At 27.0% G+C, this 25,852-nt stretch overlaps 2 protein-coding genes and 1 pseudogene across 2 annotated transcripts; 2 read left to right on the top strand and 1 right to left on the bottom strand.

Moving 5' to 3' along the window:
• Nucleotides 1-404: 404 nt before the first annotated feature.
• LOC111035087 (meiotic recombination protein SPO11) lies at nt 405-3,867 on the bottom strand. Its single transcript, XM_022316600.1, has 7 exons — nt 3,758-3,867; nt 3,448-3,597; nt 2,109-2,305; nt 1,642-1,790; nt 1,391-1,528; nt 1,091-1,270; nt 405-536 (listed from the first exon to the last, which is right to left on the bottom strand). Exons 1-7 carry the CDS (start codon nt 3,844-3,846, stop codon nt 417-419), a joined length of 1,023 nt encoding a protein of 340 aa, XP_022172292.1. The 5' UTR covers nt 3,847-3,867; the 3' UTR covers nt 405-416.
• A 6,718-nt stretch (nt 3,868-10,585) lies between these two features.
• Nucleotides 10,586-12,526, top strand: LOC111034982 (annotated as a pseudogene).
• Nucleotides 12,527-15,559: 3,033 nt separating this feature from the next.
• LOC111035020 (zinc finger protein 664-like) lies at nt 15,560-25,431 on the top strand. Its single transcript, XM_022316504.1, has 4 exons — nt 15,560-15,714; nt 17,131-17,193; nt 18,617-18,709; nt 23,826-25,431. Exons 1-4 carry the CDS (start codon nt 15,656-15,658, stop codon nt 24,871-24,873), a joined length of 1,263 nt encoding a protein of 420 aa, XP_022172196.1. The 5' UTR covers nt 15,560-15,655; the 3' UTR covers nt 24,874-25,431.
• The last annotated feature ends 421 nt before the right edge of the window (nt 25,432-25,852 follow it).

The following is a 25,852-nucleotide window of genomic DNA, read 5'->3' on the forward strand; positions in this document are numbered from 1 at the left end:
TTAAAAAAGTACATAATATAAAATAAAATTGATGTATTGAAAACACATTTAGCCATTCTTAACATTTTTTTTCTAAATGGGTTTTATAAGATTTTTTAATGTTATACCATCTATATTAGAATAAGCTTACATACATTGAATATCACTTTAGTATCAGATGATTAACATTTTTAATTTAAATTCAACCAGAAACAGCTAGTGAAAATATACAAAAACATTTAAAATATTTTTTTTGCATGTAATGCGATATGTGTACAATGTACATATTGTGTGTGTATAATTAAGTATATTTTATTTTATTACCTATTTAAATTATTAAACATTAACCAAAAACTATTAATTTAATATTTATACATTTTTTTAAATGGAAATACTTTATTATTAGATATTATTTTTGTAGGCAGAAAGTCCTTTTCCTATATAAATTCTTGAATAAGAACTTTTGTTTTAATATAAACATCAGTTAGGTATGTTTGAGTAAAAGTTGTCAGTGACTCGATTTCTGATTTTCTGTTTAATTGATGTAAAATCAACACCTAAACAATAAATTACTCATAATATATGAACTATATAATTATTTCAGGAAATTTATATTAAATAGTTTGTAATTTTTGCCATAGTAGAAACAAAACTGTCGGATTGAATCCCCAAAAAAAACCAATAAAAAGAATTTAGATTGATCAATAACTTACATATAATAAAAATACAGGTCTTTAAAATTCAATGCCTACTTGATTACTACATTTTTATTTCTACGTTTAATCCTTAAATTATTAGATGATACTTATAGAGATTTTTAATTAAAATTTAAATTGTGTACAAACAATAAATTATTGTACAAATTATATAAATTATTAAAATGCTCTACTGAGAATAATGAAGAATCGAATCACAATATTATATTAGGTAGATTACTATTACACACAATTTTAGGCACTACTATATTAGGTTGTAATATGTATATTTTGTACACTCTATATGTCTATTTTATAAATACTAATACACTAATACATAAATATAACCAATGATAATATATGGCATCTCCCTAGACTCTAATCCCTGCTATGACATTATTTAATTTTAGTGATACCTGTTGCAAAAGTTTATGATTGGAATTTATATAAGATCTTTTTAAAAGAGATCTCAATCGATCTTTATCCAAATTTGTTAATGCAATACTTGGTAGATTGAGTGATTCTATGTCTGTAGGATAAACCCCTAGCCACTTAATTGATGGCACACAAAGCATTTCATTTTGATGAACCATTGACTAAAAAAGAAAAATTAACAATCATTAGCAAAATTAAATATAGTGTTTTTATCACATACATTTATTAGTTAATGTACATATTAAATTATAAAGTAAATATGGTTGTTCCTTATTTCTTACATTAGAGCCAAATCTGTAAACACACATTATTTCTATACCGAAAGGATTTGCATCCACTAAGACTAATATTGGTATATTTAATTTACAAGACAACTGTTTCACAAACAACCTGGTATTAATATCAGGAAATCCTTTACCCTAAAAAATATTTTAATATGAGTAGTTATGTTCGGTGATAATTTTTGAAAAAGAATAAAATGTATATTTAATAATTATAGTACCCATATATGGTTACCGATATTATAACTTACAGTTATCATGACAAATGTACATTTATTTTTTTTCAACAACCCTTCGTTGATAATTTTTTGAAATGATGCATTTTTTTCAATTATTAGAATGTATTTTGCTTTTGATTCAAAATTGTCGATCTCTAAAATATCCTGAGGGATTTGTATTCCTAAAACCATGAAATAATAAATACCTATAATATCTAGTAGTAACCTACCTAAAAAATAAAGCTTATTTTCAAGTTCAAACTAAAAGTTATTAAGAATGTCTGAGTGTATGAGTGACAGTAAATGGCACATCGGTAGGTACCTAGCAAATAAATGACTATATAATCAGCCATTTATCAAAATAGGTAGTATTCAGCATCTGAGCTTAGAGCTACGTAGGTCAATTGTATGCTTTAATTATTGAATTGCTATGATACACAAGTACATATATTTTTGTTATTGAAATAATAAATTTAGAAGACTAAGAATTTATACTTTACCTTCGGTAGTACTAGAACAATCAATCATTTTTCCATTAGACATATAAATCTTTAGATTCCCTGCTACTAAACCACTTGAAGTTAATGTAATACCTAGTTCCCAAGATTTTGTACCCAATAAACAACATATATCTATGAGGGCCTTCCTTACAATATTACTATTTTTGAATAGAATTGTGTCTCCGTAGTATAGTTCTCTGAAATAATTGAAATAGCAATAAAATAAAATATAAGCACATCATAATATTTAAGAATAATAACACCACTCTATAGTCTATATTATCAGAATATTTATACACTTTTTTTTTTTTTTGTACCTAGGTATTTTTACTATGGATATTGATTTATATGAAAATTATATTTATACTAAAGACCAAACATAGGTACTATTTATATTTTAAAACTTTATATACCTCTCTATTATATACATAGATACCTACTTAAAATTCAAAAATTCACCCATTTATACATTATTAGTAAAGTTGGGGTGTTTATGCATCAAATAATTTTTCTTTTAGTTGTGTACATTGTAGTTAAAATTATAAACCTATTTGATTTTGCTGCAAAGGAAACTATATTATATTGTATTTTACATACTTTTTCATTTTAAATCTTTTTAGCTATCCATAAAAATATTTTTTTGTTATGACTGGGCATTTTTCTTGAATTTTAAATTTCAAGAATGATTTTAAAAATCTTATACACGTAAAAAATACATGTATAATATGATATGTACAATATTATTAAATAAGTATTAACAGAATAAAAATGTAATATTATTAATTATTTTTTTTATAATGAATTATAAGTCATTGTTAACAATGTATTGTCTATATTTTGAAGCTTTTATAGCTTAATGAATAGTTCAATTTTCAGTGCATTGTATAATATCTTAATTCTTAGGTGATTGTTTTAAAGACAAATTGGTATGCACGCTTCAGAGTTTTTAAAGTCAGAAACATCCTTACCCTAATAGGTAACTTACAAAAACTTTACTGGGTATTTTGAATTTTTAAAACTTATTATGTTTTTAATATTTCCAAACTACAGATGTGTTGCAATGAATATATAAATTCCTTATACATTATGCATTTTTAATTATCCAAAAAGTTATATAAAAAAAAAAAAAACATGAATTGTTAAACAAATGCAATTAGGTATGTCACATTTCAAATAAAAAAAAAATTACTAATTCAATTATAGATACCTATTGTCATGTCTAAGTTTATAGTTGGGGTTTTGAAAAATGGCAATAGACTTAAATACAATCAAATATTAATGTAAAATATAGTGTCTACATAAGAAAATATTATTAATTGTGATTTGTGATACACTTTACCTTGCTGTACATGATTTTTTTGTAATTAAATTTTTATAAATTTTTGATAAAAGGTAAATAATGATTGTGAAATTAATTCGACTTCGTTTGGTTTGAAATTTTAAAGTTTTAGTTATCAGATGATTTTTATCACCATACATGCAACTAGACCTACAAGAAACAAATATTTATAAATATATGCTACAAATTATATTAGCAAATTTGTGCATATTCAATCTATATAATACCTATGAAGGACGTAGATTTATAGCCAATTAGTAAATCAATATATTTATAATTCTTGTCTTATATAGGTATGTAGGTTACTCACCAATTTGAAAATTTAGTTAAATTAATCAAGAGCTTATTATTATTGCATAAATTGTTGACAACATTTAAAATTATATTTTCTATTCGCATTAATATTTGTTTTGTTCTTTCATTTTCAATATCATCTTAAAATTTGAAAAAATAAAAATTTTAATTTAAATTTATGTCAGCCCAACATAACCGTGGCAAATTTACAAAAGTAATGATTGATTACACACATTAATGTTATTTACTACTCACACAATATAATATTGGCACAACCCAAATGTGCATGTCATACGAGTTGCCTAAATATTACTCCTTAAAAAATGCTACGCTCCAGCCCGTCGAAGCTAGTGTGTTTTTTAGTATAAAAACATGTTTCATAAAAAAACTCTCAAGCCCTGTAGAATAGTCGGATTTCGTTAATTATTTTTTAATTTAAAACAAAAGAACATTTTTCAGGTCTGTTAAAAGCCTGATTTTCACAATTATTACTACAGCAGCTAAAATATTTGTTTACCAATTAAATTTGTCAAAAATATAAACTTGTTATTTGTTTAAATATTTGAATAATGCACATATTTTGTTTTATTTTAAACGTATTTTTCTAGCACTATTTAAAGTAAAATGGAAATTCGGGCTTTGATTCGATTTGTAAAAGTTCTTTTCTTTTAAATAATAAAAAAAACTAACGAAATCTGACTAGGTACTCTACAGGGCGCGAGAGTTTTTCCTGTAAAGACATTTTCGTTGATATAATACACTGTATCAATCCCCCTTAAACGAGTATTGGGCAGTAGATTAGAAGAAAAAATCATAATTAAGGTAGTACTTAATTAAAAAATAAAATATAGTTTTAGAAATTTTATAGGATTGAGGAAAATTGGAAAAACCGACACCGACACCCTTAAGTAAATCGCCTAGTAAATAAAACAATACACAGTTATGACTTATGGTCGATGTTGTTGACATTATACATAGTGGCCTCTCGTGAGCTATGATTACTCAGTGTACTTACTAAAATCCTGTGTACCTTATATGCCTCTATACGTGCCAACGAATTTATTTTACATCCATTATAGCGTCTAAAACATGTCAGAATATGCAAAATAAAATTGTATATTTAAAATGGATGCCTACAATTAAATGTCGTGTGCGTCTTTTAAATTCAGAATAAAATTCATTGAAATGAAAGATCATTAAATTCACTATTCGCAGAACTTTTATTACCTATTTATATATAATATACACAGATATAAGGTAAGGACATGGTTAATAGTGTAATAAATCAATAAATATATTAATATTAAAGGTAGGTATACCTAATGATACTTACTACTGGAATGCAATTTTGTATTCATTTCGCAGTTTTGAAATGATAAAATATTTTTATATTTCACCTAAATTAAAACCGATATTATACTAGTATAATATACGTCTTGAGCTTGAATTCGATAGACGTAATTATGGTAATTAATGGTTCAGCGTCTAGAGATATTAGCTAGTTCGTAGGTACATCACGCACTAAGATTTATCTTAGTCGGTGAGATACAATATATAGCCCATATAGGTATAATGTCATCGACCACGGTAAGTAACTACAAGCATAAACATGGAACATAAACTATCTACATTACCTACGGTTTTACATGATATATTTTTTATTTTATCCTCCGACTATCTGTATGTATCCATGTATTTCAAACTGTTTTAGCCCCTAAATATACCTAAATAACTAGTTTATGTAACGCTTCATAGTTCATACACATAGTTTGAGTTATTTTATTCACCAGTGAAAAGTAGTTGACTTCACCTTCATAAACGTCACAGAGAAGTGCCTTTTTCTAATATATATATATATATAGGTCGTAGGTATCATTTGTTTTATTGTTAATCTATACGTCATGCTACTATATATAGGTAGATTATGTAAGTTGTAATAGATACCTATACATCAATAATACCAAATCATTAATAGAAAAAGTCAGCAAGTATAGACATCATAAGCAGTATAACTAGGTGGAAGGTACCTTCCTACTAGCTGCTCTGAAAATGTAAAACTGGGTTCCACTTAAGCAGTTTTTTTCGTAACTAAAAAATCTAAGAAATTTATAAATACAGTTATTTTTTACAGACATTTTAAGTTCAAATTTGGACGAAATCGCTCAATAAAACAAAGAAAAACGTTTATCATTTTGTTGTAATTATCAGTTCCAAATCAAACCAATTTTACATAGGTAGGTATATTTAATCTTTTTCAGGCATCATTGATAATTTAAGAATAATATTAATTGAACTTACCGGCTACCATATTTTATAATAAGTAATACCAATATAAAATATCCTAGACTGACATACCGTCTCCATTCAGATTCGTTTTTCGTGTACAATGATTTGATATCAATTTAATACTATCCATAACAGCGACCTCTTAGACACCAAATGCTATACAGCAGATCGACATCCACTTACTCGCTTTTTATTATTATTTTTGGTGGTTTTCTAGTTTATTTATCACTGGTGAATACTTTGGTAGTTTGTTTCGAAAGTTATACTTGGCAAAACTTCAGAGATTGATAATTATATTTATCGTGTTTACTGTTTAGACTTAGGGCCGTTCTCACAATATCCGGTTAAGACGTGTCTGTTAACTCTAACCGACTGATACCAGATTTTATTACTGGCAGAATTCTGCCGGTTAATAATATCCGTTAACCGAAATTGGAAAAAACCAGCCTTAAGTTTTCAAAATATTAATATAATTATTTATTTTGTTGTTTGACTAAAAATATTTTGAAAATGTTACTATTCATAGAAATTTTGAGTTAAAAATTATAAACATTTGGCAAAAAATTCAAATACCTACGAAGTACCTATTTCAAGTATTCAAGAAATTAATTTAGACGAAAACTGGTTTTGCGTAAAACTTTTCAAATTTTCCTTAACTGTTTTTCTTTTGACGTCCAAAAGTAGACATTTATTTAGATGATTATGACAATATTGCTTCAATTTTAAATTTCAGTATTTTTTCCTATAGCAAAGTGAATCTAGTTGTTGTATTCTGCAATCTGCAGGTCAAAATGTACAGTATTTTTTAAAAGCGCCCGGAAAAACAAAAAAATAACTAAAGGAAAAACGGGAATTTTTACGCAAAATATCAAAACATTTTAAGATTTTTCATTCACGAAAAAAACTATTAAAATTCAATATTTAAGTGAAAATATAGTGTTTAGTTGTTATTGGTTTATTGTACATTTTCAAGTTTATTTATTTATTCACTAAAATATTAATTTAATTTGTATTGATTATTAGGCCTCACCGAGTAAGCTCGTTTAGATGCCCAAAATTAACTCTAATAATTGAAAATATTTTGGACCTTACATTTTATGTTCAATATCATTATTACGACAAGCAAGACCCCAGTCTTGTGACTTAGATTTAGATATATCAACATTATCAACCGCATGTTCGCATGCAATGTACCTATAACACTTTCTATTAGATTCCATCTCATAATAATTTATACAGAAACTATTTTCAAATAACATCTGTAGTTATAAATTCTCTATAATCTGCAATTAGATTGTTGGCAAATTTTAAATTTCATAGCGACAATCATACAGTGTGATTTTTAAAGGATGCTTACCCCGTTTTTTATGTTTGAACTATATGCATATTATAGGTACCTACTAAAATCCTGATTGTGGGAATTTTTAAGTAAAGTTAAAGACGATATTTTAAAATAGGTACCTAGGTATACTTCTATTTTTCACAACATTTATGAAGTATTCTGTGGCGGTCTAACGTTAGTTTTTAAAATGAGAATCTAGGTACATGTACACCTTTGAATGAAAATTGTGAATCATATGATTTTATTGAAAATATTGACGTATTACAGTCGAAATTTGATCGAAAAATTTCTAAGTTATTACCTACTTATTTTACTTTTAAATTTTAATACTATAGGATAATACTTTATTAAATGAATATTATTTAGGTACTTTTGTATTGAAAATTATTAAGTGTAATATTATAATCCATAATCATTTGTCTGGGTATATATGACTTTATAACTATAAATAGGTACTAATTTTCACTTATTATCGTTTCATATTATGTACTACTCATTTACTCGCAAACTCATCTATAACCTGACCTGCATCAATATCAGACTCACAAAAAATAATTATCGATCGCCCTAAACAGTTCTGAGAAATTGTTTTTCTCAATCAATTTTTGTGCTAGATACTGGTAGAGCGTATAAAATATGTATGACGTAATATGTAACTGAAAACTGTATATGTAACTAGACTAACTAGTAGTTCCTAACTACTTAATTTAATAATAGTATTAATATCTTAGATAATTTTTACCAACTCACCCACCATTTTAGGTGGTTCAAATGCACCACCTTACTCCTTAAGTATGTAAGTGCGTATCCAGCGCTACTGAATGTTGTGGTAGCCAATATCTAGGTATTTATAATTCAATAAAAATACTATTTACAGAAACATTTATTTTGATGTGCTTGACTTTTTGATCACTCTGTATGAAATGAAGTGTGTGTTTAATTGTTGTTTATATACGTACTCCAAAACTATAAGACCGATGTTGGTAAAAACTTTAGAGATTGTTCTTGAAGATACCAGACAATTTTAGAGAGTATTAGAGCTAAACCGCATAGACCATAGTCCATAGTAGTAAGGAATCATGGAAAAAAAGCCCAGAAAAAAAAAATTCAATATAAATGTGAACACATGTATACTCAGATACTCTACTCCTAATTAGTAATTACAATGTGGCATGTACCTATAACAAAATATAAAATATTATAATGAAAATAATGTCATCAATTATTATACCTAATGTATGTAGTACCTATGTATATACTTAAGATCATACTTATGTTATAATAAGGGTGCCCTTTATGTTTCTTGACTTATAACTTATAATACTGTATATTATGTATAGGTAGATGAGTTCATATTTATATTTAAATTGTTTTTACTATTACAACTTCCAAGTTGTTTTTTTAAATAATATAAAGTTAACCATAAGCCATACTCAGACATAACAATATTTATGTTTGAAATTTTTCATTGAATAAATAGGTAAAAAAAAAGTTTCTTATCAATTGAGTATCCGCTAATAAAGTAGGCTATATTAGCTATAATAATTTATGAATTATTAATTACTAATATTAGGAGTAGAGTAAAGGTACATGACGTGTTCATATTTATATTTAATTATTTTTCTGGGCTTTTCCTCCGTAGAATTTTTTGCCTCCTACCAGTAGTAAAATATTACTAATAAAGTAAATAGTAATACATAATTGTTGTTAAATATACTTTATTTTTTATATTTTTGCATATTATGTTATAACTTATAACTTATAAACTATTATTTTATTATCACTGTTACGAGTTTACGACTGTCTACTGTACGCTTACCAATATTGTACGTTTGTTATTTACTTCATTGCTTGTACATACTGTTGCCGCTGTTATCAGTTTTTGTGATTAATAAATATATGAAATTTAAATCACCGAATAAATTTACTCTGTGTATGAATCGGCAATTCATTTGAAGACTAAATTTTTCAATAAAGTTAGAAAGCATTGCAAAGCCTTAAAATTCAAAGATGAACCAGCTGGAATGTGTTGTTTGAATGGTAGAGTTAAATTGCCTGATTCGAATTCACCACCTGAGCCATTGATAATGGTTAAAGACGAGTAGGTAATATATATTTTCTCAATTTTATATGAATAATAAATTATTTCATGTACAAGTTAGAAAACTTTGCTTTAAAAGTTGAACACATTTTAATGTATTTTCAATTATCTATAAGTAGGTTTAATATCAAGTCAATATTGTATTAAATAATAATTATTATAATTTCATATCAGAGATATGTATAGCTTTAGAATTTGAACAGTTTAGAACAACATTTTGTAAACATAATATAATATGTAATCTGTTGTAAATAATGTATCTAAACTGTACATTCAAATTGGTTAGGTACCTGTTATGGATGAATCCTGAATGTTGAATTAATAGAAATACCTACTTTTAATCATCAATAGATTTAAATATATCAAATGATATGTGGAATAATTCAGTGATTTATACGGAGAGGAACTTGTTTCCTGCCATGGTCATAGTCTAATACACTTAAAAGATGATTGTCGTGTTGATGGTGTATTAGATAACTTCAGTGTTTTTACTTTTGAAAACAGCTTTCAAGCATTTAAACACAAATTAAACAAAAAAATTATATTCTTACTCAACTCCATAATCATTAATTGTGAATTTGAAAATTGTTTAGCAAATATTGTAGGTATTAATTTAAACAATAAATATTATCCTAAAACTAGTGGAATTTTATTGAATGGCATATGTAGGCAACAATTAAAAAAAAAAGAAACTGAAAAATTTGTTTTAAAAATGGACCTAGCTAATAGTTGCTGCATACGCTTCAAAGGCTTAGTTTTAGTAATCAAATCTATAGTACAGAATGACTCAGGAATCGGTTTAATTTATTATAAATTTGAAACAGTATCTGATTTGTATTTGAATCCCATAATATCTAATAGTTTTGGAGCTTATTTGTGTAGCAATTTATCAGTTAAACTTAAGATTATTTTACTTAACTCAGTTTCACATACGGCAATACAATTTCAGCTTAGGTGAATTTGCAGTAACTATTAGATAATCAGCAGTAATTTTATGTTGTGAATTATAATTATTAATTTAAGTAAATGTTAATTATTGTTTATATGTTTTAGTCATAATGTCAAATCCAAAAGAAAACTTTTTTTTATATTTGTAAAGTACAGTTTAATAAAAAAAAAAATACACCTATGGTTGCTATTGTTTTTGGCCACCACAAAAATTTAAAGCAACAAATATGATACAGTTGGCTGTTTTACCAGATGAAGAAACTTGGTTTCAATATCCTTGTGAATCATTTGAAACATTTGGTTTGTCAATATAAATTATATTTTATTTATCAGTGCCTAATACATTTTAATTATAGGCACATATGAAGAAGCTAGAAGTAAATTACCAAAGTACAACAATGATGATGATGCTGAAAGTACGAATATTGAAAACTGAGATCGTGGAAAGCATAAGAAGAAACCAAATACTTGGAAAATGAATTCAGATTCAGAATCAGATAGTTCTAACCTAAAATTGTTCTGATTATTTCATTCAACCTGCTAAATGTGTAGTTGAAGTGTGTGATATTGAAGAAAAATTGCAATTGTCTGCTTCACGACAACTAATGGCAGGTTAAGTTACTCACCCAATTATTAAAAACTACTATAATAAAACAGTAATTAAAATTTAATTTTAATTTTAGATCAGTAGATTACAGCAATTTGGGAGAAGATCAGAAAATGACACTGCCACATTGGTGTTGAGAACATTATTAACAGATCATATGTATCTAACTATAACTTTGAAGGTCAAAATTATGGAAAATACGCTCTCAAATATTTGATAATATTTAGCATTGTAATTGGTAAGACTATTTTAAACTAAAAAGTGTTACTTAATCAATTCAAAGCAATTAATTATGCTATTGTTTTAACCTTTTAAGGTGTAACTATGATGAAACATCCAACAGGATCTGAAGATGTGGTTAGATGCAGAATCAAAAACTGGTTACGCTTAGCATCAGACAAATATACAAATAATAAATAGAAATATAATGTGGTATAATTGTGGTAGGTCAGTAGTGTATATAGTGTATTATAGTTTATAATTTAAGGTTTTTTCCATTTAACAATTTACATTATATTTCATTGTAAGCATAATCAAAAATAGCTTAAAATCTTTCATTACAACAATTTAATTTTGACTTAACATGTTTAACTGTTATATATTTTATCATAATATCATTGACGTATTAAATATTGTATTTTATGGGGGTGTGAACTTTTCCAATCATCAGTTATTTATTTATTGTTATTAAAATAATTTAATTTAGTGTGTTAGTGTTTGTTTGTGAATTGGTTTTATTAGTTTTATTATTAAACATTTAAATATATTTCAGTATAAGACTATATTAAATTATATTAATTAATGATATATCTATCGGATCTTATACAAATAATTGATATTTATTATACATCTCAAATGCTAGTGTGTACACCAATAGACGGCAGTCTTAAATATGTATTTTAACAATATTTATTTAGAATTTAAATAGTTGTCTCACCCAGACTTGTTTTGTAATATACAGATTAAATATTTTACGGACAATGTGGTCCTGACATAGGCAGATATTTGGTTGAATTTGTAGGGACTAAGGGGGCTAGAATAATCCAATAATTCAATTATTCTTCAAATAGTTAAATTTTTTTTAAGGTCAGGGGGCTATTAAATCCCCCCATATTACTTATATTTTTAAATGATTATAATAATAAACAGAGTTATTACCCGTATAATATTTATGAAATAACAAAATAATTGACTAATATTGTTTTATTTTATTTATAATTTTATTTTTACCATTACCATAGATTATAATTACTAGTATTAATGATTAATGCTATTGCCTGTTACCAATTTATTTTGCACAAGATAGTAGAATGGCACTTGGAATTGAATAGTCTGTCTACACTTGCATTTATTTGTTTTTGCAAAGCTGCGTCCAAGTAGAATGTCGATCATATCCCTATTCTCCTAAATTAGAAAAGGAAACATAATAAATAATAGACAATAAAAATAAAACAATATTAGATTATTTTTTTAAAGAAAAAATTCTAAATAAAAATATAACAATGGGTACAAGTCAAATTTTTTTGTTACCTATTTCATAAATATTATGTAGCCATGTAGGTAATTATTATTATAATTACTGTTTTAAAATATGAGTACCTAATATGTTAAAATGTAATAAAATAAATTATTGATATTGCTTTATAATATTCGCTACATAATTATTATATTTGTTTATATTCTCGGTCACATAGCCGTAACATATATTATATTGTATAAATAATAGTTATAAAGCTAAACAAAGCTAATCACAGATCAAGGGGAGGAGTTGCTTTTTTCTGTATCAATTATCAAAATCATATAAAATATCACAAAATACATTTTTTTTAAGAAGTGACTTATTTAACTTGATCATGAACATGCTTTTATACTTAGATGCAATTTTTGATAAAATTTGTAAAAGTACAAACAATTTTAGTTGTAAAAAGTGTATCAATTTCATACAAAATTCCTCATAAGTATAGTTCATATTGTGACCAACAATTTGATGAAATGTATAAAATACATATTATCCACAATTTTGTTTACACCGACTAAGGTAGTCCTTATTTATAAGGAAAAGAAAATAATATTACTGTAACTAAAGAAGGTCGTCAAGATAACACCTTCCGAATTCGTGTATCGTCAATTTAAACAGAAAAATTAAATACAAAATTATGTAATACACAAAATAATGAAAACAATAAAATATAATTTATCAATAGTATCTAATAAGTGGTATGATTATAAAAAGACTAAATAGAGTTAAAATTATAAAGATAAATCGATTTGTGCACTAGTCATATTGTTCTATTTAAACGTCTCGCTACAGCATGATTAGTTATTTGTGTTAAAGTATAAAAAATGTTTAGTAGTTTTAATTCGACAGTGAGGGAAGTAAAAATTGAAACGATTTAGTTTTACTAGAGATTTGTAATATTATAACCATTGATCAATACATTTAAACAAGAATTTCAAATCATTAATAATTCTCTTGGTGATTAAACTAACTATGGTCAACGTATAAATCAAAAGGGAAAGCTCCTGTAATTTGTTTGGGTAGGCAATTTAACGTTCACTCCTCGACAAAATATGTAGTGCTTTCAGTGCCGAACAAATCGCCTATAGTCTGCTGCATGGTCTTAGAATACACGGTTTGCTATATTGTTCATGTGAATCGTAAGGAGTAAAATAGGCAACTATTATAACAATCTCTTTTGTAAATATATGTTGATAAGAAATAGTTCGCTGTTGTCTTGTATTATGGTACATAGCATATTTTGATAAGCATTTACCTACACAAAATGTTGTATTCATTCTCTTAATCTTGTCAGCGTGTTGTAGACAATTAACTACATCATAAAATTAATATTCATTAGACAACATGATAAAATATTTTATATTTTTTACGCACTAAAAGTGCTTTCTGGACCACGACAGTGGGCCGTTTTGACTGGTGACGTTAGGGCGGTGGTGGTTGTAACAGTCGAGTTGTTGTCGTGTCGACCTGGTGCAGAGTGCAGACCCTCGCACTCCGCAGTCCGCAGTCCACAGTAGCCGGTAGGCAGTAGCGCAGTTTGGCGCCGGTTTGTTGTTTGCTGTTGTCTGTCGTCTGTCACTGTGTGTCTGTCTACGGGTGGGCCTAGTTGAATCACAAGTTTTCGGCTCGCATTTTTACAAGGTGAGTACACATGACACCTATTCGATTAACGATTGTCATTGTTCATTATAATACTAGCCAATAGGTTTTTCTTACGGCGCTCACATCATATTATGTTATTTGCCATCGTATAATGGCGACCAGGTAATCACATTTTATAAACAACAAACGATAATCGGGAAATTCGCAGGCACGTGAATATCGTAGGGTACCTCTTATAGGTATAATAGTTATTATGACAAATTATAGTTCGGGTAAGCCGAGGGGCAAGCAGAAGACCAAGGTGGTTTATTATCTAACACAAATAGTGAAATACATAGGTACTGACACATGCTCACATACACATACATATTACATACACATACATACACTGATATACACACACACTTACACCTTCATATACATACCAACATACATACATACAACAGTGGAGATATACAACAAAAAAATTATTTTAAGGATTTAATGAACTCAATATAAATAATCTAAGTATAAAAAATACCATTCTACGCCATTACTTAAAAGAACACAATCTATTATACCCTATAAATCACAAAGTCTGACTCACAATAGTACCGTACCTCGACCAAATCCGAACATTATAGCTCATCCCTCACTCCTTACATCGCCTGTCATCACCATAACCTGGCACACATGAGTTAGCCGCTAGGTCTGCGCAACGGCCGGTTACGGAGTAAACACATGTCTGTTTATGTATGTAGATTGTATTTAGAGGGGATTTTGACAGAGATGTGAAGCTCAGTGTGCATGCGTGAAATGGTACCTTTCTCTCGTGAGACAGACTATAGAAATGCAGCTATTAACTTGTCATTAAAATGGCCAAAAAAAACTGAATTTCGTAAGATAATCGATTTTATTAGGATTCAGATACATATTTTAATGCTCAAATATCTGGCCAATATGTCCCTACTAATGTTTCAAAAATACATGAATACGATGCATAAAAACTTAAATACCATAATTAAATATCTATATTTTAAAATTCCATTTTTATACTCTTAATTGATTTTTTTATATTTTTGATGTTCTAATCTACACTTTTTAATTTAGTGAAGAAAAAAAATATTGTAAACAGGAAAACTCTTGGACCTCGATATCTGTTCTAAAGTTAGTGAAGCCCAGTAATCTTTTCGGACATTAAAATAAATAAAAATACATAGGTACTAACATACATTGTACAAAATTGAAGCAGGTAGGTACCAATTAAACTTGTAGGTCATCAATTTTGCTTGAATTATTTTTTCACCTATGTTCATTATGCTTCCCCCTCCAACCAATGATTGTTTTTAATATTGTAAGGTCCCCATCATATTCATTATTTTCTGCCAATTCAGTATTTTTTTCGCCTTTAAATTATAAATTGTACTCTTTAGTGCAGGTTGTGCCTTATGCAGAGACTTACGAGGTTGCAACTTTGTCATTATATGATACCAAAAAGTGAATGTCCAATCACAATGCGGTTTGATCAACATGGCACTACATACAACATACCTGATAATGTGCATCTACAGAAACTATTATGCCTTAAGGTTAATTATAACTGTGGTTACAGCTTATCAGTTCAAACCAGAGATTGAATCCATTTCAAATTTTAATAGTGACAAATTTCAGTTTTGAGAACGTTTTTCTAAATTTTTTAGGTTTTAAGATTGGTTTTTTATACTTTTGGTTTTAGTTTCTGTTTTAAGAACGTTTTAACAATGTTAGGTTTTGTTTTGAAACAGTTTTTTCATATTTTGTTTTAATTTCCATTTATACCTATAGCCACACTTTAAATGTTCTATTAACTATTAAGAGCTGAGCCTAAAATCCTAAAATATGGCTGATTTGAGGATACACACTTTTTATGTTGTATCTTTATTCCAAACATACGATACAGCAAATTTACATCCAGTACTCAGTAGAACCTATTTCGTGTTGTTAGCTTTATTATGTTATACTTTTCCAAAGAGAAGAGATCATTATTCGGTTACCAAGTTGATTTTATTCTCTAACTGTAATTTATAATAACATCACACTATAATATTACAGTATAATACATTTTTTGCTAGGTATGTGATAAATGTTTATAATACCTATTTGAAAAAAATATTAATTTAAATTGATATTATAAAAAGTGCATTGGACTATTAACAATATTGTTCTCTAAAAAGTTTTACAATTAAAATCGAAATATACGTTAGAAAACTTGGTATACACATTTGTAATTCAGGAGACACATATACACACTATTTTAGTCTTCGATTAAGGAATGTATTTCTCCCTAAAAATGCACTCTTTGAGGTAACTGCTTCTGGTGGCTTTGTGGTAGCTTGTTTTTTGAAAAAAATTCCCCTGGTAGCTACAACAATGGATAACTAATATTATAATTTTGAAGAAATATTCATAGAAATTTTGTGTACTCAAAAATTATTGTCACAATGATTATTAATTATATTTGGTTATTGGAATATATTATGTAAACAAGTGGGAGTGTATATACTACGTGTATGTATAAATGGCTGTGGTGTGTGTGTCTGCAGTATATGAAAGAACATGATTTATCATTATATTTAGCTGTATTATTTATTGATTAGTACATCTAATGGTATTACTTTATTGTTATCTTTCAAACAGAAAGATGTATTCATATGTAAATGTAATGTTCTATATACTATATACAAGGATTTGTGTGTGTCTATGTACATTGTAAAACCACAATATTATCATCATCCTATAATATATAATTGGACTTCTAAAATCACATTCTTTTTTTCAATCCAAAGCTATAATATAGTTTAAACAACTGCCTCATAAAAATTCTAAAAATAAAACAACCACTTAAATTTATTTGTCCATCATTTTTAGAGAACCTAATGATAGTGATTAATATTTTTCACTTTTTCAAATACCTTATTCTATTGCAGTTGTAATATAATCCATCTTCAACCTGCTTTTTTTTTCAGATTTTCCACATTTACTATAGAAGAGTTAAGAACAACAATTATGGATTCCGAGATGAATTCCAAGTGAGCAAAAACACATTAATACTAGAGCTTGTATTTATATGCGATAAAAACCAACCAAATATATTCTAAAAAATCTTTAATATGCATAAATATATGCACTAAAATGTTCAAATATGCATGAACAAATTAGTAAAACGAACATTTATTTTCTGAATATTTAATTAAAATAATACATTTTAAATGATGGAATGCTATTATAAATAATTTTCTTTAAAATGTCTATGTCTTGGACTCAGTTTTAATCTATTAAAAAAATCAAATTGCTATGTCATCATAGGTGCAAATAGGGAGTTACATTGGCGGGGGCTCAAGCCCTTTGATATATTCAACTAAAATTCCCCCCCCCCCTTTCACACGTCACACCAAATAAAAATATTACTATTTTTTTTTTTATTAGCTACGAGTGTAAAATTATTATTTATTAATGCACATAATATTATATTTATTATTAACTAGATAATTGGTTACAATATTAAATTTATTTTTCTGTTGGATTTGGCAAAGTCATTTAAAACTGAGACGCTATCAATATTGATATCTTTTTCAATATTAATTATCCCTAAACTGCTAAATCTTTCTTGGAGCATCGTTGATCGCATCCATGTTTTCAACCTCCTCATTGCGGAAAATGACCTTTCACAAGTAGCAGAATTGATTGGCAAAGTTATTGCTACATTAAATAATTTATAATAATTTGTAAAGATTTGTTTGCTATTCGATGAGTTTAAGTGATTTTGCAGAACTTCCAAATCAACATTAACTTTCAAGACATTTTTGATAACCATCATTTCTGATCTTAAAGAATCTTTGGAAACACCGATTAAATCCTAAAAGTTATTATTTACAAATTAATTTTCAAAAGTATATGGTAAATAAAAAGTAGATTCGAACATTCAATAGCATTGTTCAGCACAATTTATTAATATGAATACATTATAAATTAATATTAGATTTAGTGTTTATAAAAATAAATACTTCTAATAATTCTCATATTACCTTATAATGATTAATGAATTGTAAACTTTCATTAAAGTTCAATTTTAAAAAGTTGTTTACAGATTGGGCTATTTCCATACTTTCTGGTGAAATTCAATATTGGGGGGGGGGGGGATTAGATGGAATCAGGGGGGGGGGATTAGCCCCCCCCCAAGCCCCACCCTATTTGCACCTATGTATGTCATGAACCTAATTGCTCAGTTAATAAATAATACGATCAACCAGGATAAATATGTAAATGTATACAAATCCGCTCTCTAATTATTAGTGTAATATTACAGAATTTTATTTGAACCTACATCTTGAAAGATTTCAATATTTTGTAAAACTATGTGTTTTATCATTGATGTATTATTTCTACATTGTATCTAATTTTAAGTTACCTTAGTAATAAAAAATAATTAATTTTTTTTACAATTTCTTTTAGTGATCCTTATATGATAATTCCACTCATAGGAAGTATTAAACAGGAATTCATTAGCCCAACAGATCAGAATGAAGATAATCTATTACAAGAAAGGTAAGAATTACATAATAATTATAATATCATATCATTTATTATCATTTATAATATATAATTTATAATATCATAATATGACATGAAATACAATGATACTATTATGTCTTGATAGGTATCATATTTTTAAGAATGTGTTTTTTTTTACCAGATAGGTATATTTCAGCAATGAAAAAAAAATATTAATAATTAAAATAATTTTATATTGTTTTCTTATTTTTAAATATGTACAATTCATAATAATTTACAACTTTTTTATTGCACAATCATGTAAAATATTAGATTCCATTAAACACGTTTGTGTAGTCCTCAGCGTATACATTAAAAATATGATTGAGCAAGGCTGGACAAGTTGATTTTTTAGCTTTAGTTAAGTTAATAATTTAAAGTTAGTTCAAAATTAACTATTTAGTAAATGTTAATCATAAAAGTTAAAATAAAATTTTTAACTCAAGTTAAGTTATTAAAAAAAAAACACCATAATTCCATAAAAATTTTTTTTTTGTATCTCATTAATATATAATGCAAGCAATGAAGAAGACGAGTGTCTCCCTTGAGGTACATATCAGATTTTAAGGTTCTAAAAATTGGCCCTCTAGTTACATAGAGTTTCCCATCCCTGCTATAGAATATTAGAATATACTGTCATACGTATTTCAGTATCAGTCAGTTCTCTGTATTGTTTGAATTGGCTTATATTTGTGTATTATTTATTTTTTGGTTGCTATTTTTGTTGATTTTAAGGCATTTTATAGCATATTTTTTTTTTTTTTTTGATCATATTACAGAGCTAATCTTAGTATTTTTAAGTGTTATGAGATTTGAATCCTGCCTATCACAATTAAAATGTGATTTTTATAATTGTGAATTAGTTCTTAGTTATTCTACAGAAAATTTAACAAAATTGTATTTCATACCAGTCTTTGGTTTTTTGTATCAGAAACTTAATATTTATTTGTATTATTGTTTTAAACCATCATCTTCATCAGTTCCAGTTAATGTTTCTTAAATGTCTTACCATGGCTTATATGTTTGTAATCATTATACAATCTTGTAGGAATAATTTTATAAAGTCAATAAACTTTTGGGACGTTATTTATATTTGAAAAATGATAATGATAATCAAAAAACAACTTGAAAATGTTCTTCCCTTTTAAACTGAACACTTTCAATTTTTGTTATTTGAACAACTTTTGTATGGTTAGGCTCTAATTTCTTTGCTATAACTGAATTTATAAATACCTTGTAATCTAAAAAATCATTGAACTTCATATCTTTCACTTCTGGACCTTGATTTTTTCTTGAATTAGGAATCAATATTAGGCTATTCTAGTGGTGCCCAAAATATTTTTTAAATGAACATAAGTAGCATGAGCTTCATCTATAGACATGTACCTAAGTATGGCCTGGAACTAAATAAATTATTTTGATTGAAGTCATATATTTTGCTTTATTAATGAAGTCATGTAACATTCCAATCACTGGTTCTGGTTTCGGCTACTGCAAGAATCACAATATAATGCAATAGATTTAATGGATTTTTGTCTATATACATTAAACAAGTGTGCATATAGGTGGCTATTTTATTGCAACCTTTATTAGCATCTCTTTTTCCCTAGAGTAACATTCCAGTCTTTTTGTCACAAATTTATATACCTTTAAATTATATTGGGAATACATACAGCTATAATATATATTCATATTATTACTGAAAGATGTATTCCAAACCTTTTATAAATCAAAAGTAATGCATAGCAAGCTTTTGTAGGATTATCATTATATCATCTATTTTAATGTTCATACTAGTTTGATTGCTATCGCTTCGATGTGGACTGAATCGATACTTATCACTCTACCACTTATTTATGGTGAAATACTTGTGAGTAGGTCTTTCAACTATTCGACCACAAATAAAAGATTTGTGTAAAAAAAAACAAGCCCAAATGTCACATTAGTCCCATAAGTTCTCTAATTTTTAATAAATCTTGATAATCAAATAATATGAAGTAATAATTAAAAATACAAATATATAGTTAATGTTCAATGTAATAATTTGTTTTATAAAATATAATATTTGTATATACTATATACCTAAGTCTTTCTACTTTTGTTTATACTTATGCACTGCTGAATAAAACCGAAGTAGTCTATTGGCCCTATAGACTACTAAACCTAACCCTATACTATAGGGTACCTCCGGGTTTTTAGAAAATGATTAAGCGTGCCGTGAGTCAAAAAAGGTTGGGAACCTCTGGTCTAATCTATTACTCGTCTTCGAGCCCTAGAGTGTAGTTTTTGATGTATTTGTTTTCAATAATTTTTTTCCAACTTAATGGGATCTTGAATCACTTAGGGAGTATTCTAGATATGGTGTTTTTTAACAACTCTAGTGTTTTGGTAGAAAAATTAGAAATTATCTCAGTAAAATGTGATCCATATCACCTGTCTTTGTTATTACATTTGATATTAACTAAGACCTTCTACTTTTTGACAACCCTCAAATATTTCCATAATTTATGCTATCCTGACATATGTTCTTTTTTCATGTTTTTCAATTGGTTAGAAACTACAGTGTCTCTTGATGTGAATCAGGCTACCAATGCATTGTATACTGTTCTGAAATTCTGTGACCTGTTTATTGAATTTTGTTCCCAAGGTTAGTTATAATCCATCTAAATTCCCTCTGTGTTTTTCTAAAGAACTCCTTTATAGTCTTTACTATAAAGTGTGCTCATGCCAAATATGAAGCGTATCGTTGTGCCCAGAGATTTTAACGAGTTTTCTGATCTTCAAGCACATTATAAATTTGAATACAAAAGTTGTTATAAATCGTTATTAACTCAAATCTAGTGTAAGCTTAAAACCAATCCTTGATTTTTTTGACTTTGTCTTAAAGAATCAATCCAGTGAAGAGATTCTATGTACTATTCATCAAACTTAACTTGTGTGTGTGTGTTTAAAACTTCAAAATTGTTGGTCCTAGGTCTTTTTAAACTGGGTAGCCCATTTATCTTGGTTCAAATCGTATTTATGTGGTTAGGTTCCAATATGTTAATTCTTAAGATGTAACTCTGAAGAAGTCTGTGTACCTTCAGGTGTTCCTCAAGGGGGACATTTATCCCCTTTGTTGTTTTCTTTATTGGTTAATTGTCTTAAATTAGTCATCGTAGAGTCTAATTTCCTTACATTTGCTGACGATTTTAAAAATTTTCTGTAAAATTTAGTTTGTGACTCATTGTGTTTGTCCTCCAGAAAGAGCTTGATGTTCTTGTCTTGTGATTTAATTCTATGGGACTAAGCTTCAATGTAGGAAAATTTCAATCCTTATATTTTGTTAGGCATAAAAATATCATTAACTGCACGTACTTGATAAATAGTTAAAGTATTAATATTGTTTCTAGGAAAAAAGACTTGTGGATTATTTTTTGTCCAAATTTTGAATTTCATTACCAAATTGAAGCAGTTTGCTGTCGTTCGTTGAAGATGCTTGGCTTTGTTAACATAATTTAAGCTCTTTAGTTCCCTCAAATTCTAATATTGCTCTCTCTTACGGCCTCTTTTAGAATATTCTTCTATTATATGGGACCCTTTTACTGCAGTCGATTCTTCTCACATTGAGCTGGTCCAGAGGCGTTTTTTGTTCTTCATCGAGTTACAAATGTTAAAAATATTCAATTTTTAAAGCTAATGATTGAAATTTTAAAAGAAGGTTTTTCATAAGTCTTAAGTTATTCATATTGTATGTAATAAAAGAATCCAAAAAAATCTAAACATAGTTTGTATAGATATTTTAATATTGAATTTGGACAAAATTAGATATTTAAACAAAGAATAACAATTTATTTATTTTGTTGTAATTAAAGGATATTATGCGTTGGCACTTAAAACTTTTGAAGTACTTATATCATTTAAATTTTCAAAATATACAATTTATTTGGCACAAATTAATTCAATCTTCTGTATACATGTACTACGTTTTCTATTTCCACTGTAAGGAATCCTAAGTACTGATATTAATATTTTATTATGATCGTTTGAAATCAACTTAATCTTAACAGTTTATTAGTTAGGTATATTGCTGTAATATGTAACTTCAACCTTTTAAATAAAAACTTTAGTTTTTTCCTTTTAATAAATGTTATGAGCAATAATTATGATAAAAAATTATCGAACTAATACATGATCAATCTATTTGAACTCTTAAATAAATTACTATTTCTTTAATCAAGTTGTCGGTAGAAGAATTCTTACTTTATTGTTTTTTGTATGTAACATATTCCGAAACAGCAAACAGTTGTATTGTATCCAAAATGTTATTATGATTTTGAATTTCATATATTTTTTATTTTACAATATAGTATACTGATTAAATTTGATTCATGATGCATTTAATTTGTATTACCCTGTCAGTTATCTGTCTGTAAATATTTTTTCTTATTTTTATCCTATTAAAGTAAAACAATAAATTGTTCTCAAGTGTAAACGTTGCACTTATGTGTTAACACTATATAGTTATACGTGTTTCAGATAATTTTTATGAAAATTACAAACATTAATAATTAAATATATTATAGAGTGTATTGAAATTAAATCTGATCTATTGATATATACACAACTTTAAATGTTGTAAGTTATAACTGATGAATAAAACTAAATAAACTAGATAATTACATCAAATACATGATTAAATTTAATAACAAATTGTTTAATTATAAAGTAAATAGGAACTGATATAACTTTCAAACATACAGCTCCTTGTTTATATAAGCTTATAATATAACAATAATTAATATTCAATTTAAATGAATGGAACACTTGGTACCTACTTGAAAACAATGATTAGACCACAATATGTGTGTTTGGTAAGCGGAGTAAACAATTTGAATTATATAATTTTACTACAAAATGGTTATAAAATTTTTCAAGAATTTTGTCCTAAACTTAACTTGAAACGTTTATACAAATATGATATTATATTGATGTAATATTTTGGATGTATAAATTGGTTTCTATGTTAATTCCTTAATTATTATATTTAAACATAATATGTGGTTATAATTATTGTCTTTTCTTTTGCAAAGGTAATAATTCTTAAAACACCTAATTTTATTTTTTTCAGAACGATATGTAAAACTGAAGTAAAAGAAAATGAAAACGATACTAAAATAAAAATTGAAAGAGATGTTATTGATGGTTATGAATTTATAGGAACAGTGGTTACTGAAGAAAACTCTTCACAACTCATTGCGGATATGAATTCAGACATAACACCTAGATTAAAACATGTGAAGAATCATATCAAAAAAAGAGTTAAGTCGTTAATTTGTGATATATGTAAAAAATCATATTATAATAAATTAACTCTAATAAAACATTTACTACGTCATAAAACAAAAAAACACCTGGAATGTACCATCTGTGAAAAAAGGTTTTCTGTGGTAACAGACCTTACTAGGCATATAAGAACACACACTGGAGAAAAACCATATAAATGCGATATATGCGACCAAAGATTTTCTCAGAATGGAGCTTTAAAAACCCATACAATGACACATACCAAAGAAAGGCCATATAAATGTGGTACCTGTGGTAAAGGATTTTCTACGTCTTCACAACTAAAACGCCATATCAGGATACATACTGCTGAAAAGCCATTCAAATGCAATGTTTGCGATGCACGATTTTCTATAGCATCAAATTTAACAAGGCATAAAAAGTCACATACTGGAGTACAACCGTACAAATGTGATATTTGTGATCAAAGATTTACTCAGAATGCATCTTTAAAAATCCATTTATTGAGACATAACAGAGAAATGCCACATAAATGTGATATCTGCGGTAAAGGGTTTTTTACAACATCAGAATTAACAAGCCATTATAGGACTCATACTGCAGAGAAGCCTTATAAATGTGATATTTGTGATAAACGGTTTTCCTTAGCATCAAATTTATCAAGGCATATAAAAATACATACCGGGGAAAAGCCATTCAAATGTAGTATCTGTGACCGAAAATTTTCTGAGAAAGCAAATCTAACACAGCATTATAAAAGGATACATAACGAAAAAAAGATATTTCAATGTAATAGTTGTGATAAAAGGTTTTCAAAAGCATCAACATTAAAAATGCATAAAAAAATACATACAGGAAAAAAAGCCCGTTGAAAATGTAACGATTGTTATAAAACGTTTTCTTGTAAATATTCTATAATATATACTATATATATACTTTAAGCCATATAAATGTAGTAAGCATCTATGATTAATTTTTATTTCAAAAAGTACAATTAAAAAAGACATATTTTTACTCATGCTTGAGAGAGGAGTTAAGGACATTGGATTTTGTTCATTAAAATGTTTAGTTTTTAAATATTTTTTTTTTTAATATCGCTGTAGATGCGCATATTCGAATAGTGTATATTGATAATAATATGTTATTGATGTTTAAATCTTAATTTGTCTTTTTTAGTGTAAAAACAAATATGTTTAGATTTACTTAAATGATAAAAGTTAAATTATTACTAAAACAACCTTTATTTACAATGTATAGAATATTATATAACCTGAATCAGGTATAATATGCTGTTATAGCATGAATATTAATTATGAAGGTCAGGGCTGAGGACTTCTAGTATTTAAAATGTCTATTGTCGTAAGAATTTGCACCTAAGAGAAACTATGTTGTTGCTGTCGTACCTACACGAGGCCTAGTAGGTAAAAAAACACGTAAGTTCAAACATGGTACAAAAAATTACTTACCTACGTTAATTTCTACACTGACCATTTATCCGTTGTTATTATTAAATTATGAAGGTTGGTATGAACTAGGTGTTTATATTTCTTATTTTTATAATAAATAATGTATAATATTAAATGTACTTAATCATACTGATGATATTGTTTAAAAAAATGTAATGTATGGTGTTGTGCCAATGATTTTAGATATTGAAATGGATTCAAATAAAATATATGTATTGAAACTGAACATACTTTATTTTATAATTAATAATTATCATAGTAGACTCGATGTCACCTTGACATGAGAGTAACAAGAACATGACTAATGTGCAGCGTTGCGCACCACATCTAAGTGCGGTGCTTATCACATTTAACCAAACATCATTAAATATGTTATATATCATAA

Source organism: Myzus persicae, unplaced genomic scaffold (genome assembly GCF_001856785.1).
Source record: "Myzus persicae strain clone G006 unplaced genomic scaffold, MPER_G0061.0, whole genome shotgun sequence".
NCBI lineage: Eukaryota > Metazoa > Arthropoda > Insecta > Hemiptera > Aphididae > Myzus > Myzus persicae.

Excerpts from the sequence above, each read along its gene's own strand:
- LOC111035087 (XM_022316600.1), bottom strand. The coding sequence starts at position 3,846 with ATGCGAATAGAAAATATAATTTTAAATGTTGTCAACAATTTATGCAAT. Across the intron at positions 3,598-3,757 it reads TTAACTAAATTTTCAAATTG|GTCTAGTTGCATGTATGGTG; the intron begins GTGAGTAACCTA and ends TGTTTCTTGTAG. Across the intron at positions 2,306-3,447 it reads AAAAAATCATGTACAGCAAG|AGAACTATACTACGGAGACA; the intron begins GTAAAGTGTATC and ends CAATTATTTCAG.
- LOC111035020 (XM_022316504.1), top strand. The coding sequence starts at position 15,656 with ATGGCACTACATACAACATACCTGATAATGTGCATCTACAGAAACTAT. Across the intron at positions 17,194-18,616 it reads GATTCCGAGATGAATTCCAA|TGATCCTTATATGATAATTC; the intron begins GTGAGCAAAAAC and ends AATTTCTTTTAG. Across the intron at positions 18,710-23,825 it reads GATAATCTATTACAAGAAAG|AACGATATGTAAAACTGAAG; the intron begins GTAAGAATTACA and ends TATTTTTTTCAG.